This window comes from Aethalodelphis obliquidens, unplaced genomic scaffold (assembly GCF_003676395.1).
Source record: "Aethalodelphis obliquidens isolate GAN/ISIS:26980383/991018 unplaced genomic scaffold, ASM367639v1 scaffold92, whole genome shotgun sequence".
In the NCBI taxonomy this organism is placed as follows: Eukaryota; Metazoa; Chordata; class Mammalia; order Artiodactyla; family Delphinidae; genus Aethalodelphis; species Aethalodelphis obliquidens.
This window is the reverse complement of record NW_020838036.1, coordinates 2,976,169-2,994,779: the sequence shown is the minus strand read 5'-3', so window position 1 is coordinate 2,994,779 and position 18,611 is coordinate 2,976,169. Positions and strand designations below refer to the sequence as shown.

Sequence of the window (18,611 nt, the reverse complement as noted above, 5' to 3'; positions counted from 1 at the left end):
TGATGTTTTATTTTCCTTAAAGTTAACCTGAGTTAATAGCCCCCTTAAAAAAACGTCCATAAAAGGCTAAATGGATTATATTAAAGGTTACTTTATCTTGATTCTCACTACAAACCATCAAAGTGTTTCTCCCAAAATGTCATTCACCTATCTCACTTGCATTTAAAATGTTTGGTATTTTTTCTGTTACATATTCCAGAAATTCTTTTGTTTCTGTATTTGACTCTTTTTATATTTGACTTGGCTTTTAAAAGTTCACATAAATTTTGCTTTTGATACTAGCAACAATTTGATGTTAATTTTAGTAGTGATAATTTATAATATATTTAATATTTACAGAATTAAAGTCATGAGAGGCTAAATTTAATGAATTTCAAGAAAATTAACATCCTCTTAATTTTCCTTTGTTCTCTAAAAAGTACAATCCTGCAGTCTTCCTTTTTACCATCAAGCGTCAGAAGTTTATATTTACATGTAAGCCTCTGCCTTCAGTAAACAACTTTAGGTTTTACAAGTGTGAATACTTAGTTTTCAAACAGCCTGATTTTAAGCTTAAATCAGTATTAAAATCCATACACTGTCTTAAGGAATGCAAAAATGGAGCACATAAAAAGACAGTCCACAAATTGGAAGAAAATATTTGTAAGTCACTTTCCTAAAAGGGGGATAATATCCAGAATATATAAAGAACTCTTACAACCTAACAACAACAACGAAAAACCAAACAAGCCAATTCAAAAATGGGCAAAGTTTTCAATAGACATTTCTCCAAAAAAGATATACAAATGACTGATAAGCACATTAAAAGATGCTCTACATCATCATTAGTTATTCAGGAAATGTAAATTGAAACCAAGAGATACCACTTCACACCCAATAGGATGACTATCAGATAAAGAAAGATAATAAGTGTTGGCAATGATAAGGAAAAACTAGAACCCTGGTGCATTGCTGCTAGGAATATAAAATGGTACAGCTCCTGTGGAGAAGGTAGTGTGGCAGTTCCTCAAAGAGTTAAACAGAGAGTTACCATATGATCCAGCAATTCCACTTCTAGGTAGAATTCCACTTTCAAAATAATTGAAAGCAAGAACTCTAATAGATACTTACCCATTCATGTTTACATAGCATTATTTCATAATAGCCAAAAAGATGGAAGCAATCCAAGTCTTCATCAAGTAATGAATAGATGAACAAAATATGATATATGCAAACAATGGAATATTACAGTCTAGAAAGAAATCCTGACATGAACGGATCCTGAAGACATCATGTTAAATGAAATAAGCCAGACACAAAAGGACGAATCCTGTGTGATTACACTTAGAGGTGACTGGAATAGTCAGATTCATTTAATGGATACAGAGTTTCTGTTTAGGATAATGGAAAAAAGTCTTAGAAATGGAGAGTGCTGATGGTTGCACAACATTTCAGTTATACTTAATGCCACTGAACTGTACTCTTAGAAATAGAGAACAGTAATATCCTTTTGTCTCTAAAAATGAATGGGTCTAAGTGCCACACATTAGAGGTTGAGTCAGTGGTTCTGGAGTAGGGCTCAGGCAGCTGCATTTTTATAAGCCCTCTAGGTGATTTTGATGTACCCTCTGCTTGAGTATCACTGCTCTAACTGATGCTCAGTATGATTGGCCATCAGGGAAATGTAAATCAAAGCCAGAACAAGATACAGGCATACCTCAGCTTCTTAAGTGTTCAAGTGAAAGGAAGACTCACTTGTCATTATATATTTACTTGCCCTTTTTTGTGCTTGTATTTCCAAATAAAGCCATTTGGCGTCAAAACATTTTTTTTTAGGATAGAATGATTCAATAATAATTGTCAATTCTCTTTTGTATAGAGAACATTTTTCTGTGGATGTTTATTTGGCTAACTTATTCATATATTCTTTTTATGTGGTTCCCATTCCTCACAAAGAATAACAACTCTAACACATATCAGTACTGTAGGTAGAGGAGACTTCAGTTTTTCCCCTTTAACATTCTACACTAGCCAGTTAGGCTTAAAAGTCTTATGAAATTTTTTTATAATAGAAGATGTTTATGGTATATACAAGAGTAGTTCCCACCCACCAAAATAAAAATTGACTTTTTAATCAGCCTTTCTTGGAGAATAAATGGTAGTTGTTTAGCTTACTTTTTTTTGAAATCTCTCATTTCTTCACATTAATTTAAAAAACTCATAAGGCTTTCAATATTGGATAGAACAGCTAGGCAGAAGATCAGCAAGGAAATAGAAGACTTGAAAAACACTTATGAATCAACTAGGCCTAACTGGCATCTGTAGAACAGTCTGTCCAATAGGAGCAGAATACACATTCCTCTCGAGTGCACATGGAACATTCTCCAAGATAGACCATATTTTAGAGCATAACACAAGCCTCATTTAATATAAAAGGATAAAATCCACACAAAATATTTTCTTTAACCACATTAGAATGAAATTACAAACCAATAACTGAAGGAAAGTGAGAAAATTCACAAATATGTGTAAATAACATGCTCTTAAGTAACCAGTGAGTCAAAAGAAGAAATCACAAAGGAAATTAGAAAACATTTAGAGGTAAATGAAAATGAAAACATAAGATACTAAAATAGGGGATGCAGGTAAAGCAATGCTTCCAGGGAAGTTTATGGCTGTAAATGCCTATATCAAGAAAGAAGATCTCAAATTTATAACTAACTTTCTACCTTAAGAAACTAAAATAAGAGCAAACTGAACCCAAAGCAAGAAGGAAGGAGATAATGAAGACTAATCAGAAATAAGTATAAAGGAGAAAAGGAAAACAGTAGAGAAAATTATTGAAACCAAAACTTGGTTTTTTGAAATAATCAAGATAATTGATAACTCTTTAGTTGTACTTACAAAGTAATAAATAGAGCAGATACAAATAACTAAAATCAAGAATGAAAGAGCATTACTACTGACCTTACAGAAATAAAAGAATTATAAGGAATGCTATGAACAGTTGTATATCAAGTAATTAGATGCCTCATTTTCACAGCAATGATTTCTGTCATACACAGTGGAAATACCTCTATCAGGCAAAATAATCAGTATCAGGCTTTTATGCATTTTTATTCATATTTCATATCATTACTGAATATACTCTTGTCCCTCATGGAGACAAGACATTAATTATCAGTGAATTTACATCTTTTAAAACTGTGGACAGAAAAATGTTATTGCTTAAATGCTGTTTTTTAAAAAAGTCAGCTTTGGGCTTCCCTGGTGGTGCAGTGGTTAAGAATCCACCTGCCAATGCAGGGGACACGGGTTTGAGCCCTGGTCAGGGAAGGTCCAGCATGCCACGGAGCAACTAAGCCCATGCGCCACAACTACTGAGCCTGCGCTCTAGACCCCGTGAGCCACAACTACTGAGCCTACGTACCACAGCTATTGGAGCCCGTGCGCCTAGAGCCCATTCTCCACAACAAGAGAAGCTGCCATAATGGAAGCCTGTGCACTGCAATGAAGAGTAGGCCCCGCTTGCTGCAACTAGAGAAAGCCCGTGCGCAGCAACGGAGACCCAATACAGCCAAAAATAAATTTAGTAAAAAAAAAAGTCAGCTTTGTTCTTCTATTTTACCCTCTTGATGATTTTGTCATATTAATGAAATGTGCATTCATTTAATTTTCACTTCATTTTCATATGAAAAATATAATTTTGTTGAAATTACTCTGGGCAAAAGAAATCTATTTTTTTCAACAGGAAAAATATAAGTTTTAGAAGTAGTTTTTTTGGTGTAAGAATAATTGGAGAGAGTTGCTAAAATACTGTATACAGAGAGTGGCTTTATCTAAAGCAGAAGTTTGTCATCTAGGGTCTATGGTTAGAATCTAGGACCTGAATAAGAAAAACCTGAATAAGAAAAAAATTACGTTTTCACTAACCTCTATCAAAAATACAGCATTTTTCCAATTATTAATATAGGCAACAAACCAAAGTAGTATTAGTGTTAATTGTGACTTTATTACCAATAGAAATCAGAAATATTTCTATATATTATTGTCATTACCGATATCTCAAATTTACCTTTATCAATGCTTCAGAATTTCAGGCAGTTGTTAAAATTACTGCTGTAGTTTGTTATTTAATGCATTAATAAGGTACACATACCACTATATCAAAAGTTTGTTTTTAAACATCTTGATAATTTCTGTATAATGGGTTTCTTTTGTTATCCTATTTTTTTTTTTTTTTTTTTTGCGGTATGCGGGCCTCTCACTGTTGTGGCCCCTCCCGTCACGGAGCACAGGCTCAGCGGCCATGGCTCACGGGCCCAGCCGCTCCGCGGCATGTGGGATCTTCCCAGACCGGGGCACGAACCCGCGTCCCCTGCATCGGCAGGCGGACTCTCAACCACTGTGCCACCAGGGAAGTTTTGTTATCCTATTTATTTTATATGTTTTGAAATTTTCTGAGAAAGAGGGCCTATAAGATTCTCTACATGGGCAAAGGAGTCCAAGGCACAGATAAAGTTAAGGCCCTAATTTAGAAACACCTTGGATGAATTAGAGAATTCTTATGTCTTAACATTAACTCTTTTTTTCTTTTGATCAGGTGTAGGTAATAGCAGTGAAGGTGGAAGAGGAAAGGCAGGTGCAAAACTTTTCCAAGATTTTCAGATGTTAAGTAGAATCTGGACTCATCCTTGGTGTTTGCAGCTGGACTACATTAGCAAAGAAAATAAGGTAAATCAACTAACCTAAAGTTGATCAAAAGGTATCTGTCAGAAGCAGAATAACTTTAGGAAAAAGGTTGATCTGTATAGACGTACTGTATATTCAAAAATTTTTTTCTTTTTGGTACAGTAATTCAACTTATTTTATTTCTAGTTAATTACTATATGTTTGAATGCATTGTGATTATGGAAGGATTGTTAAATGTTAATCTTTTTTAAAGATTTTATTGAAATTTAGCTGATTTACACTGTTGTATTAGTTTCAGGTGTACAGCAAAATGAATCAGCTATATGTATACAGATATCCACTCTTTTTTAGATTCTTTTACCATATAGGTCATTACAGAGTACTGAGTAGAGTTCCCTGTGCTATGCAGCAAGTCCTTATTAGCTATCTGTTTTATATATAGTAGTGTGTATATGTCAATCCCAATCTCCCAATTTATCCCTCCCCACCCTTCCCCATGGTAACCATAAGATTGTTTTCTATATCTGTAACTCTATTTCTGTTTTGTAAATAAGTTCATTTGTACCCTGTTTTTAGATTCCACATATAAGTGATATCATGTGATATATGTCCTCTAACTTACTTTACTCAGTATGACAATCTAGGTCCGTCCAGGTTGCTGCAAATGGCATTGTTTCATTCTTCTTTATGGCTGAGTAATATTCCATTGTATATATGTGTCACATCTTCTTTTTCCATTCGTCTGTCGATGGACGTTTAGGTTGCTTCCATGTCCTGGCTATTGTAAATAGTGCTGCAGTAAACATTGGGATGCATGTATCTTTTTGAATTATGGTTTTCTTCAGGTATATACCCAGGAGTGGGATTGCTGGCTCATATGGTAGCTCTATTTTTAGTTTTTTAAGGAACCTCCATACTGTTCTCCATAGTGGCTGTACCAGTTTACATTCCCACCAACAGTGTAGAAGGGGGTTCCCTTTTCTCCACACCCTCTTCAGTCTTTATTGTTTGTAGATTTTTTGATGATGGCCATTCTGACTAGTGTGAGGCGATACCTCACTGTAGTTTTGATTTGCATTTATCTAATAATTAGTGATGTTGAACATATATTCATGTGCCTTTTGACCATCTGTATGTGTTCTTTGGAGAAATGTCTATTTAGATCTTCCATGCTTTTTTTTTTTTTTCCATGCATTTTTTGATTGGTTTGTTTGTTTTTTTGATATTGAGCTGCATGAGCTGTTTGTATATTTTGGGGATTAATCCCTTGTCAGTCTCTTCGTTTGCAAATATTTTCTCCCATTTTGTGGATTGTCTTTCTGTTTCGTGTATGGTTTCCTGTGCTGTGCAAAAGGTTTTAAGTTCATTAGATCTCATTTGTTTATTTTTGTTTTTATTTTCATTACTGTAGGAGGTGGGTCAAAGAAGATCTTGCTGTGATTTATGTCAGAGTGTTCTACCTATGTTTTCCTCTAAGAATTTTTATAGTATCTGGCCTTACACTTAAGTCTTTAATCCATTTTGAGTTTATCTTTTGTGTATGGTGTTAGAGAGTGTTGTAATTTCATTCTTTTACATGTATCTGTACAGTTTTCCCAGCACTACTTATTGAAGAGGCTGTCTTTTCTCCATTGTATATTCTTGCCTCCTTTGTCATAGATTAACATCTTGCATAACCATAGTAAAATGGTCAAAATTAAGAAATTAACATTGGGTTAGTACTATTAACTAAACAATAGACGTTAATTGGATTTCATCAGTTTTTGTACTTACATCCTTTTTCTTTTCCTTGATTCAATCCAAGATTTCACATTTTGTTTATTATTCATATCTGTGACGTCTCCTTTATTTTTTCTAATCTATGATAGTTCTTCAGTTCTTCCTTATCTCATAACAATTAACTTATCCTTAAATGAAATAAACATTATTATAATTTCCAGTATAAATTGATATAAATTCTTAAAACATTCATCTTTTTTTTTTCTCTAGGGATATTTTGATGAAGACAGTATGGATGAATTTATAGCTTCAGATTCTGAAGAAACCTCCATGAGTTTAAGCTCTGATGATTATACAAAGTAAATTGAATACTTTTTGTGCCCTGTGTTGACATGTTTAAAATCCCTACTTGCTGATCATCCTCTAATAATTGGCACTTGTATCTTTCCTGTGTTTTCCTAATACTTTGAATTTGTTCTTTTTTTTTAGAAAGAAGAAAACAAAGGGGAAAAAGGGGAAAAAAGATAGTAGCTCAAGTGGAAGTGGCAGTGACAATGATGTTGAAGTGATTAAAGTCTGGAATTCAAGATCTCGAGGAGGTGGTGAAGGAAATGTGGATGAAACAGGAAACAATCCCTCAGTTTCTTTAAAGCTGGAAGAAAGTGAGTCTGATAAATGTTATGTTTATCATGGAACATTGATTTAGAAAATATCATGTCATTGTAATGTCAGTGCTTTTTTCAGTTATTAATTATCCTCACTGGTTGGCTCAAAGGAATATCTTGCCTCAGTTGGTAAGCATCTAGGATAATCAGATACAAGTAATAACAAATATTTGATGAATGTTGAATTACAAGCAAGCCATTGTGCTCGCTCTGGTATTTAAGAGGAAGGGAAAAAAGAAAAACTAACATTTATTTACATGTATATGCCTAAACTCTGTATTATTTTCACTCCATGTGTTAGCTAACTTAATTCTTGAGCAGCCTCGCAATGCTGTTATCTTTATTTTTATAAATGATTGGTAGAAGTGGGATTCAGACCTAGATATAGCCCATTTCAAACCCACCAGGGTAATTTCACTTAACTACTATATAAATAAGTGGAAGCATTTCAGATGATAAACTATGATTACAATTCATTTTATACAGTAAAACTAGTTTCATTGGTTTAGTCTTTTTCCTTTTTAATTCTTCATAATCTATATTTATTGTCTCTAGGTTTCCCCTGTGTCAGGTACAGTTTGTCATATGTTTCGCTTTCTCTTTCTTTCTTTCTCTTGTGCATGAGTGTATACTCAGTGAAAGTCTTCCATTGAACTTCCCAATGGCTAAAGTTATCTTTACTCATATCTACATTTGAAGGTTTAGTGTTCAGGCTCTGTATACTCCTAGTGCAGCCTGACTGGGTGTTTAGGAACTCCAGTGCTGGGAACAGATATCTGAATATTTGAAATATCAAATATCTGAAAACAGAACAGTGTAAGTAACTCTAAATATGTGGCATTTGGGAATCATGGAGCAAAGCAGTAGAGACCATCTGAGAAGAGATGTGAATGCCAGCTAGGTGAATGATCCTGTGCACAGACAAGCTTAGCTGGTCTCAGGCCTGCAGCTGAACAAATTTGGTGATTCCTTGATAAACATTTCTCTCTTCAGTATCTCCTTGAAATAGACAGATGGCAGCCTAACCACAGACCCTGGCTTACTTCTCTAAGAAATCAGGGGAATAGTAAAACTTAAACTACAAAATTTCTTTTCTTGTTTTTCTCTCCTGTTACCCCATAAAGGCAGTTTATTATCAGCATTCATCTTCCAACTAGATTTAAAGTATGCTTTTCTAAGAATAGTAAAGGAATGGTTATAGTTTAATTTAAGGTAGTGGGAAGCTCCTGTTATCTCCTCCCCTGGTCTCCTGACCTGCATTTTCACTTAAGTTCTCCTCAGTCTCTCATCTCGTAATTAGAAATAAATAGCTTAAAGTTTATGTGTTCCTGGGAATGATTTTCTTAAAATATTCTTAATTTTTTCTCATAACTTATGGTTAAGAGAAAAGAGAGAGTAGACTAACCAGTGTGTCTCATACTGTGCTCTAAATGGATTACATAAAAGTATGCTGAGGTATTGATGTGTTCATCACTTGGAACTGTAGATGGGGTCTTATGCAGCTGGGTCACCTTCAGAAATGAATAGCATCTTCCAGTTTTCCTGGTGTGCTGTTGTAAGTACTATTGCTTTCCATATATGCCATAATATGAAAAAATTTGAAAAGAACTGGAGAAGAGAGTAGGTTGCTACATGTTATGAACTTAAAAGCAGACAGGGAAGGCTGTGGGTTCCAAATGACAAACTTTGCCTACTTTTCTATTGTGTTTGTTTCATTTTAGCTCTGTGCAGTCAAATAGAAGTCATTCATAGGTGGATATATTTTTATTTATTGTAGCTGTCTACATGTATAGTTGATCAGAAACATTTTCTAGAACAAATAGATGATAAAAATCTATTTTTGTTCTTTACATCTAGATTAACTCTATATAAGGCTGAGTAGATCATAATACATGATCATATATACCTGGTACTATGTAAGTGTTAAAAATAAATCACTTTTTCTTTTTTTTTTTTTTTTTTTTTTTTTTCGCTGTGCTGCGTGGCTTGTGGGATCTTAGTTCCCTGACCAGAGATCCAGCCTGGGACCCGGCAGTGAAAGCTCCGAGTCCTAACCGCTGGATCGCCAGGGAATTCCCCTTGCAAATCACTTTCTTATAGTAAATGTAAGAAAACCTAAATAGGAAGTATTAGAGAGCCAAAATGTTGCACCTGGAAATTGAAATGGATATTAAATAAGTAGATGGCTATAACTGAGCTATGATTTTCACTGCATACTTCACTTTCACTTCAAAGAGTTTATGCTTAATTCTTTTGCGGTAGCTTTCTGAACTTTTTGAGAAGCAACACCTTGAATAAGTCATTTACGTTTACCTTACAGCATCCACATCTCTGTGTTTTAGTTTAGTATCGTATTAGGACATCTTATGATGAGGAAATGACTGTATATTAACTACTTCAAAATATTTGATTTATTATTTCAGCATAAGCATACCTTGTTTTATTGCACTTCACAGATACTGTATTTTTCACAAATTGAAGGTTTCTGGCAACCCTGTGTTAAGCAAGTCTATCAGCACCATTTTTCCAACAGCAATTGTTCACTCCATATCTGTGTGTCACATTTTGTAATTCTCACAGTATTTGAAACTTTTTTGTTATTATTATGTTTGTTATGGTGATCTGTGATCAGTCATATTTGATGTTACTATTGTAATTGTTTTGGGGAGCCATGAACTACACCCATGTTAGACAGGCAACTTAATTGATAAATTTTGTGTTGTGTGGGTTCTGACTGATCCACCGACTGGCCTTTCCCTTGTCTCTCTCCCTCTCCTCAGGCCTCCCTATCCCCTAAGACACACAGTATTGAAATCAGGCCAATTAATAGCACTACAGTGGCCTCTAAGTATTCAAGTGAAAGGAAGACTTGCTTGTCTCTCACTTTAAATCAAAAGCTAGAAATGATTAAGCTTAGTGAAGAAGGCATGTCAAAAGCCAAGATAGGCCAAAACTAGGCCTCTTTGCCGAACAGTTAGCCAAGTTGTGAATTCAAAGGAAAAGTTCTTGAAGGAAATTAAAAGTGCTATTCCAGTGAACACACAAATGATAAGAAAGTGAAACAGCCTTATTTCTGATAATGGAGAAAGTTGTTGTGGTCTGGATAGAAGATCAAACCAACCACAACATTCTCGTAAGCCAAAGCCTAATCCAGAGTAAGGCTTAGCTCTCTTCAGTTGTATGAAGGCTGAGAGAGGTGGGAAAGCTGCAGAAGAAAAGTTTGAAGCTAACGGAGGTTGGTTCCATGAGGTTTAAGGAAAGAAGCCATCTCCATAACATAAAAGTGCAAGGTGAAGCAGCATGTGGTGATGTAGAAGCTGCAGCACGTCATCCAGAGGAATCTAGCTAAGGTATTTCATGAAGGTGGCTACACTAAACAACAGGTTTTCAGTGTAGACAAAACAGCCTTCTATTGGAAGAAGATGCCATCTAGGGCTTTCATAGCTGGAGAGAAGTCGATGCCTAGCTTTGAAGCTTCAAAGAACAGGCTAAGTCTCTTATTAGGAGCTAATGTAGTTGGTGACTTCAAGTTGAAGCCACTGCTCATTTACCATTTGGAAAATCCCAGGGCCCTTAAGAATTATGCTAAATCTGCTCTGCCTGTGCTCTATAAATGGAACAACAAAGCCTGGATGGCCTCACATCTGTTTACAGCATGGTTTACTGAGTGTTTTAAGCTCACTGTTGAGACCGACTGGTCAGAAAAAAAAAAACGATTCCTTTCAAAATATTTCTGCTCATTGACAGTAATTCTAAAATATTACTGCTCTTGGTCACCCAAGAGCTCTGATGGAGATGTAAAACGAGATTAATGTTGTTTTCAAGCCTGCTAACACAACATCCATTCTGCAGCCTATGGATCAAGGAGTCATTTCAACTCTCAAGTCTTATTATTTAAGAAGTACACTTTGTAAGGCTATAGCTTCCATAGACAGTGATTCCACTGATGGATCTGGGAAGAGTCAATTGAAAACCTCATGGAAAGGATTCACCATTCTAGGTATCATTAAGAACATTCATGATTCATGGGAAGAGGTCAAAATATCAACATTAACAGGAGTTGGGAAGAAGTGAATTCCAACCCTCATGGATGACTTTGAGGGGTTCAAGTCTTCAGGGTAGGAAGTCACTGCTGATGTGGTGGAAATAGCAAGAGAACTAGAATTAGAAGAGCCTGAAGATGTGACTGAATTGCTGCAATCTCATGATAAAACTTTAATGGATGAAGAGTTGCTTCTTATGGATGAGCAAAGAGAGTGGTTTCTTGAGATGGAATCTGCTCCTGGCGAAGATGCTGTGAAGATGGTGGAAATGACAACAGAGGATTTAGAACATTTCATAAACTTAGTTGATAAATCCATTGCAGGGTGTGAGAAGATTGACTCCCATTTTGAAAGAAATTCTACTGTGGGTAAAATGCTGTCACACAGCATTGCATGCTACAGAGAGATCGTTCATGAAAGGAAGAGCCATTATCGATTCAGCAAACTTCATTGTTGTCTTATGTTAAGAAATTGCCACAGCCACCCCAGTCATCAGCAGCCACCACCCTGACCAGTCAGCAGCCAGCAACATGGAGGCAAGACCCTCCACCAGCAAAAAGATTATGACTTGCTTCAGCGAGACGATGCAAGCATTTGTTTAGTAATAAAGTATTTTTAAATTAAGGTATATACATTGTTTTTTAAGACATAATGCTATTGTACACTTAATAGACTACAGAATAGTGTAGACCTGACTTTTATATGTAGTGGGAAACCAAAAAATTTGTGTGACTCGCTTTATTGTGATAATTCGCTTTATTGTGATGGTCTGGAACCAAACCTGCAACATCTCTGAGGTATGCCTGTGTTTTCAGAGTAAGCTTTATCAGTGAGCATTATATTTGAAAACAAACATAGAGTGGACTTGGATAGGTTACGGCACAGGAAGACCCTATGCTCACCTCCTCCCCTGAGCACAGTGATCTACACCTAAACACAATGCATTTTCTCTTGAAGAAGATCTGGGGGCTGAATGAACTGGTGCTGCCAATAGAAGAACCACATAGAAACTGGTAGGAAAGTCAGAGACATGGTATCCATGGGAACCCCTCCTCTTTCGCAGTGATCTACAGTAGGGAGATGGATTGCTGAGGGATCCAAATGCAGACACACTCACCCTGGGACACAGTGAAAAAACTTTAAAGGCACCTACAGTATATGTAAAGGAAATCTGTTTCCTAACCCTAGAGTTTCTGCCAAAATGACAGGGAACTGTTGGAGCCCTTGCCTGGGTAGGAGGCAGTGGTGATCACTATTGTTTGGAGTTCCCTCCCCAGACTCCTCCTGCCCCATATCTGCTCCAGCTCCAGCCGCCCCATCAAGGCAGCCTATGGCCCAGCACTCTTCAGGGACTGCCCCTGGACCAGGTCCTCTCCAGCTCCAGCTATCCTCCTAAGGCAGCCTTGGGTGCAGTACTTCCCAGGGGGCTACCTCTGGACTGGGCCCTCCTCCAGGTTCTGTGGTCCCACCAAGGCAGCCTCGGGCATAGTGGTCCCCAGGGATTAACCCCAACTGGTGCCCACTGCAGCCCCATCTGGCCTGGCAAAGTCTCTAGGCACAAGTAGTCTACACAGGGAATGTTCCCACACAAGGCCTCTTCTTCAAGATCAGGGGAGGTAGCTGTTTCACCTAATTTATAGAAACACAAAAGAAGATCAAAGTAACGAGATAGAGGAATATGGTCCAAACAAAATAACAAAATAAAACCCCAGAAAAAAATAAACGCTAATGAAACAGATAAGTAGTTTACCTGATAGAAGAGTTCAAAGAAACAGTCATAAGCGTGCTCACCAAACTCAGGGAACGATTGGAGGAACTCAGTGAGAACTTTAACAAAGACTTAGAAAATGTAAGAAAGAATCAGAACTCAATACAGTAACTGAAATAAAGAATACACTAGAGGGAATCAGAAGCAGATGAGATGATACAGAAGGGATAAGTAATCTGGTAGATAAAATAGTAGAAATCACCCCATAAGAATAGCAACAAGAAGGAAGAATTTTTAAAAATGAGAGTTTAAGGGACCTCTGTGAAACATCAACCATACTAATATTTATATTGTAGGGGTCCCAGAAGGAGAAGAGAGAAAGGGACAGAAAACTTATTTGAAGAAATAACGGTGGAAATCATCCGTACCTAGGGAAGGAAACAGACACCCAGGTACAGGAAGCATAGAGATCCTAAACAAGATGAACCCAAAGAGACCCATACCAAGATACCTCATAATTAAAATGGCAGAAATTTAAGAATAAAAGAGAATTTTAAAGACAGCAAGAGAAAAACAGCTAATCATATACAAGCGAAACCACATAAGCCTATCAGCTAATTTTAAAGCAGAAACTTTGTGGGCCAGATAGGAGTGCCATGATGTATTTAAAGTGCTGAGAGGATAAAAACTTACAGTCAAGAACACTGTACCTGGCAAGTTTATCATTCAGACTTGAAGGGGAGTTAAGGAGTTTTTCAGACAAGCAAAAACGAAAGGAGTTCATCACCAATAAACTGGCCTTACAAGAAATATTAAAGGGTTAGCTTTAAGGGGAAAAGGAAAGATCACAACTAAAAATAAGAAAATATATGAAAGGAAAAAAAAATCACTGGTGAAGGAGAATATATAGTAAAGGAATTGAATCAGTCACTTTAAAAAGCTAGTTTGAAGGTTTAAAGACAAGTAGTAAAAAAAAAATCAGCTGTAACTGAAGTAAGTAGTTAAGGGATACACAAAATAAAAAGAAGTAAAATATAACAACAAAAAATAAAACGTGACAGGCGAGTGAAAATGGAGTGCTTTTTTTGATTGATTGACAGACAGGAAAGTAGGATTTATTGGTGGGCATGAGCAAGGAATGGACAACAACACCAAGGCTCTTGTGAGTGCAGGGCCTGCCATTTGTCCAAGGGGCTGTGATTAAGGATGTATTTAACCCCACAGCCAACTGGGTTAAGTCACTTTTCTGCCACCACATGTTCAAATTCATCGACTTTAAACTTAGTAAATCCCCACTCTTGGACGTGTGAATCTTCTGGTGGCCAGGGAACTTGAACTTGGCCCTGTATAGGGCCTCAACCACATGCTCCTTGTTCTTCAGCTTGGTGGGGATGGACATGATGACTTGACAAGTGTGTACTGTGGCCACTGTGCCCTGGGGCTTTCCAGAGGCACCCTACATACCTACCCAGAGCTTGTCAGCCTCAGCACAGGAGAATGTCTTGTTGATGTGGATGATGTAGAAGGGGTGGAGATGTGTTTGGATGTGAAAACCATCTTTGCCACAGCTTTTCACCATGTACTTGTTGGCAGAAATATGGGCAGCCTCCAGTGGAGAACTGCTCATACTCATTTGACACCATGTAGCCACAGAGTGGGAACTTTTGCCTTCTTCTACCCCAGGTAAAAGATGTGGATCTTGGCATCAGGGTCACCTTGGCAGAAGCAAGACTCTGGGTACAGATTGTTCTTACAATACTAGTAATACCAGGCATGGCAGCAGCCCATGGTGACAACAGGATTTTCAGAGGCATGCTGAAGGGAAAGAGCAAAATGTAGTGCTTTTAGAATGCCTTCAAACTTAAAGTGACTGTCAGCTTAAAATAATTGGGTATATATATATAGGTTGATGTATATACACATACATACATACATACATACCCATACACACACCTCATGATAACCACAAATCAAAAACACCTACAATGGATACACAAAAAAATAAAGAGAAAGGGATCCAAACATAAAACTAAAGGAATCCATCAAACGATAAGGGAAGAAATGAAGAGAGTAAGACTGGAACAGAGAAGAACTAAAAACACAACCAGAAAGCAAGTAAAAAAAAATGGCAATAAGTATATACCTGCCAATAATTATTTTAAATGTGAATGGACTAAATGCTCCAATCAAAAGACATAGGGTAGCTGAATGGATAAAAAAGCATGACCCATCTATATGCTGCCTGTAGGAGACTCACCTCAGATCTAAAGACACACATAAACTGAAAGTGAGGGGATAGAAAAAGATATTCCATGCAGATTGAAAAGTAAAGAATGCTGGGGTGGCAATACTCATGTCAGACAAAATAGACTTTAAAACAAAAACTATAACAAAAGACAAGGAAGAGCATGCCATAGTGTAAATGGAGTCAGTCCAAACAAGAGGATATAACATTTGTAAATATTCATGCACCCAACATAGGAGTGTCTAAATATATAAAGAAAGTATCAATGGAAATAAAGGGAGAAATTGACAGTGATACGGTAATAATAGGGGACTTTAATACCCCACTTACATCAGTGGATAGATCATCTAGACACTAAATCGGTAAGGAAACACTGGCCTTAAATCTGGTATTTGACCGGATGCATTTAATAGATAAATATAGAACATTTTATCCAAAAGCAGCAGAATACATATTCTTTTCAATTGCACATGGAACATTCTCCAGGATAGATCACGTTAGGTCACAAAATGGAACATTGTCCAGGATAGATCACATGTTAGGTCACAAAACAAGTCTTAATAAATTTAAGAAGATTGGAATCATATCAAGCATCTTTTCAGATCACAGTGATATGAAACTAGAAATCAAGTACAAGAAAAAACTGGAAAAAGCAATAATATGGGGAGGCTAAAAATCATGCTACTAAACAAGCAATAGATCAACGAAGAAATGAAAGAGGAAATAAAAAAATACTTTGAGACAAATGAAAATGGAAACACCATTACAAAATCTATGGGATGCAGCAAAAGCAGTTCTAAGAGGAAAATTTATAGTGGTACAGGCCTACTAGAAGAAATAAGAAAAATGTCAAATAAACCATGTAAACGTACATTTAAAGGAACAAGAAGAAGAAGTAAAGGCAAAACCCAAAGTTTGTGAAAGGAACGAAATAATGAAGATCAGAGTGGAAATAACTGAAGTTGAGTCTTTAAAAAAAAGGAAAATTCAATGAAACTAATAAGTGTTGTTTCTTTGAAAAGATAAACAAAATCAAATATTTAGCCAGACCCATTGAGAGAGAGCTCAAATAAATAAAATCAGAAATGAAAAAAGAGAAGTTACAACCAACACCACCAAAATACAAAGGATCATAAGAGACTACTATGAACAATTGTGTGTCAACAAATTAGACAACGTGGGAGAAATGGATAAATACCTAGAAATGCACAATTTTCCAAGACTGAATCATGAAGAAATAGAAAATCTGAATAGATCTATTACTAGTAACAATATTGAATCTGTAGTTTAAAAACAAAAGTCCAGGTCCAGATGGCTTCACAGGTGAATTATCTCGAACATTAAAGAAAATATATTTTCCAAAATATATTTTGGAAAATACATTTTCCAAAAAAGTGAAAAGGAAGGAACACTTCCAAACTCATTTTATGAGGCCAGTGTTACCCTGATACCAAAATGAGACAAAGACACCACCAAAAAAGTCTACAGGCTAATGTCCCTGATGAACACAGATGCAAACATCTTTAACAAAATATTAGCAAACTGAATTTTAAAATGCATTAAAAGGATCATACACCATGATCAATGAAATTTATCTCAGAGGTACGAGGATGGTCTAACATCTGTAAATCAATCAATGTGATATACCACATTAATAAAACAAAGGATAACATCAAATGATCATCTTAGTAGATGCAGGAAAAGCATTTGATAAAATTCAACATCCATTTATGATGAAAACTTTCAACAAAGTGGGTACAGACAGAACGTATCTCATCATAGTAAAAGCCATTTATGAAAAACCCACAGGTAATATACTCAGTGGTGAAAAGCTGAAAGCTTTTCCTCTAAGATCAGGAGCAAGACAAGGATATGGATTCTCACTAGTTTTATTCAATATAGTATTGGAAGTCCTGGCCCCAGCCATTAGGCAAGAAAAAGGGAAAAAGCATCCAGATTGGAAAGGAAGCAGTAAAACTGTCACTATTTGCAGATGACATGATACTATATGTATAAAACCCCAAAGACTCTACCAAAAAACGATTAGAACTAATAAATTCAGTAAAGTTTCAGCATAAAAAAAATATACGGAAACCTGTTGCTTTTCTGTACACTAGTAATGAACTAGCAGAAAGAGAAATTAAGAAAACTTTCCCATTTACAATTGCATCAAAAAGAATAAAATATCTAGGTTTCAATTTAACCAAGGCACAGGACCTATACTCTGAAAACTATGAGATATTGAGGAACAAAATGGAAGATGACACAAAAATAATGGAAATATACTTAGTGCTCATGTATTGGAGAGTCAATATCATTAAAATGTTGATACTACCAAAAACCATCTACAGATTCAATGCAATTCCTGTCAAAATACCAGTGGCATTTTTGACTGAATGAGAACAATCCTAAAATTTGTATGGAACAGAAAAGATCCCGAATAGCCAAAGCAATCTTGAGAAAGAACAAAGCTGGAGATAACATGCTTCCAGACTTGAAATTATACTACAAAGCTTTAGTAGTCAAAACAGTATAGTACCAGCACAAAAACTGACACATAGATAAATGGAACACAGTAGCAAATTCAGAAATAAACTGCAGCTCATATGTTCAATTAATCTACAACAAAGGGGGAAGGAACATACAGTGGGGAAAAGACAGTCTCTTGAAATAAAATGGTGTTGGGAAAACTGGACAGCTATATGCAAAAGAATGAAACTGGATCACTTTCTTACACCATATACAAAAAGAAACTCAAAATGGATTAAGGACTTAAATGTAAGACCTTAAACTTTAAAATTCCTAGAAGAAAATATAGGCAGTACGCTCTTTGACATGGGTCTTAGAAATATTTTTTTTTGAATCTGTTTCCTCAGGCAAGGGCAACAAAAGTAAAATTAAACAAATGGGACTACATCAAAGTAGTCCCATTTGTTTAATGGGACTAAATGGAGAATATATTTACATGTGATATATCCCATAAGGGGTTGATATCCAAAATATATAAATAACTCATACAACTCAATATCAAAAAACAACCAGATTAAAAACTGGGCAGAGAACCTGAATAGACATTTTTCCAAAGAAGACATACAGATAGATGGTCAACAGGAACATGGGAAGGCCTTCAACATCACTAATCATCAGCAGAATGCAAATCAAAAGCACAGTGAGATACAACCTCACACCTGTCAGAATGGCTGTTATCAAAAAGCAAGAAACAACAAGTGTTGGTGAAGATGTGGAGAAAAGGGTACTGTTGTGCACTGTTGGTGGGAATGTTAATTGTTGCAGCTATTATGAAAACCATGGAGGTTCCTCAAAAAATTAAAAGTAGAACTACCATATGCCATATGATGCAGCATTTCCACTTCTGGGTATTTATCTGAAGAATACAAACACACTAATTTGAAAATATATGTGTACTCCCATGTTCATTGCAGCACTGTTTACAGTAGCCAAGATATGGAAGCAACGTAAGTGTCCATCAGTAGATGAATGGATAAAGAAGGGGTGTGTGTGTGTGTGTGTGTGTGTGTGTGTGTGTGTGTGTGTGTGTG

The 18,611-nt window shown here is 36.2% G+C and overlaps 1 protein-coding gene and 2 pseudogenes across 11 annotated transcripts in view; 2 read left to right on the top strand and 1 right to left on the bottom strand.

Annotated features, from left to right (window-relative positions):
* Positions 1-18,611, top strand: part of ATRX (ATRX chromatin remodeler) — a 195,421-nt gene that overhangs the window by 160,466 nt on the left and 16,344 nt on the right. For all 11 annotated transcript variants that reach the window (XM_027095636.1, XM_027095638.1, XM_027095637.1 and 8 more), the window contains 3 exons: positions 4,583-4,713; positions 6,661-6,749; positions 6,880-7,052. In XM_027095636.1, coding sequence (XP_026951437.1) covers positions 4,583-4,713; positions 6,661-6,749; positions 6,880-7,052 — 393 coding nt within the window. The remainder of the gene's footprint in view (positions 1-4,582; positions 4,714-6,660; positions 6,750-6,879; positions 7,053-18,611) is intronic.
* On the top strand, positions 9,794-14,311 carry LOC113614250 (tigger transposable element-derived protein 1-like; annotated as a pseudogene).
* LOC113614215 (60S ribosomal protein L10-like) overlaps positions 13,922-18,611 on the bottom strand; it is an 11,691-nt pseudogene continuing 7,001 nt past the window's right edge.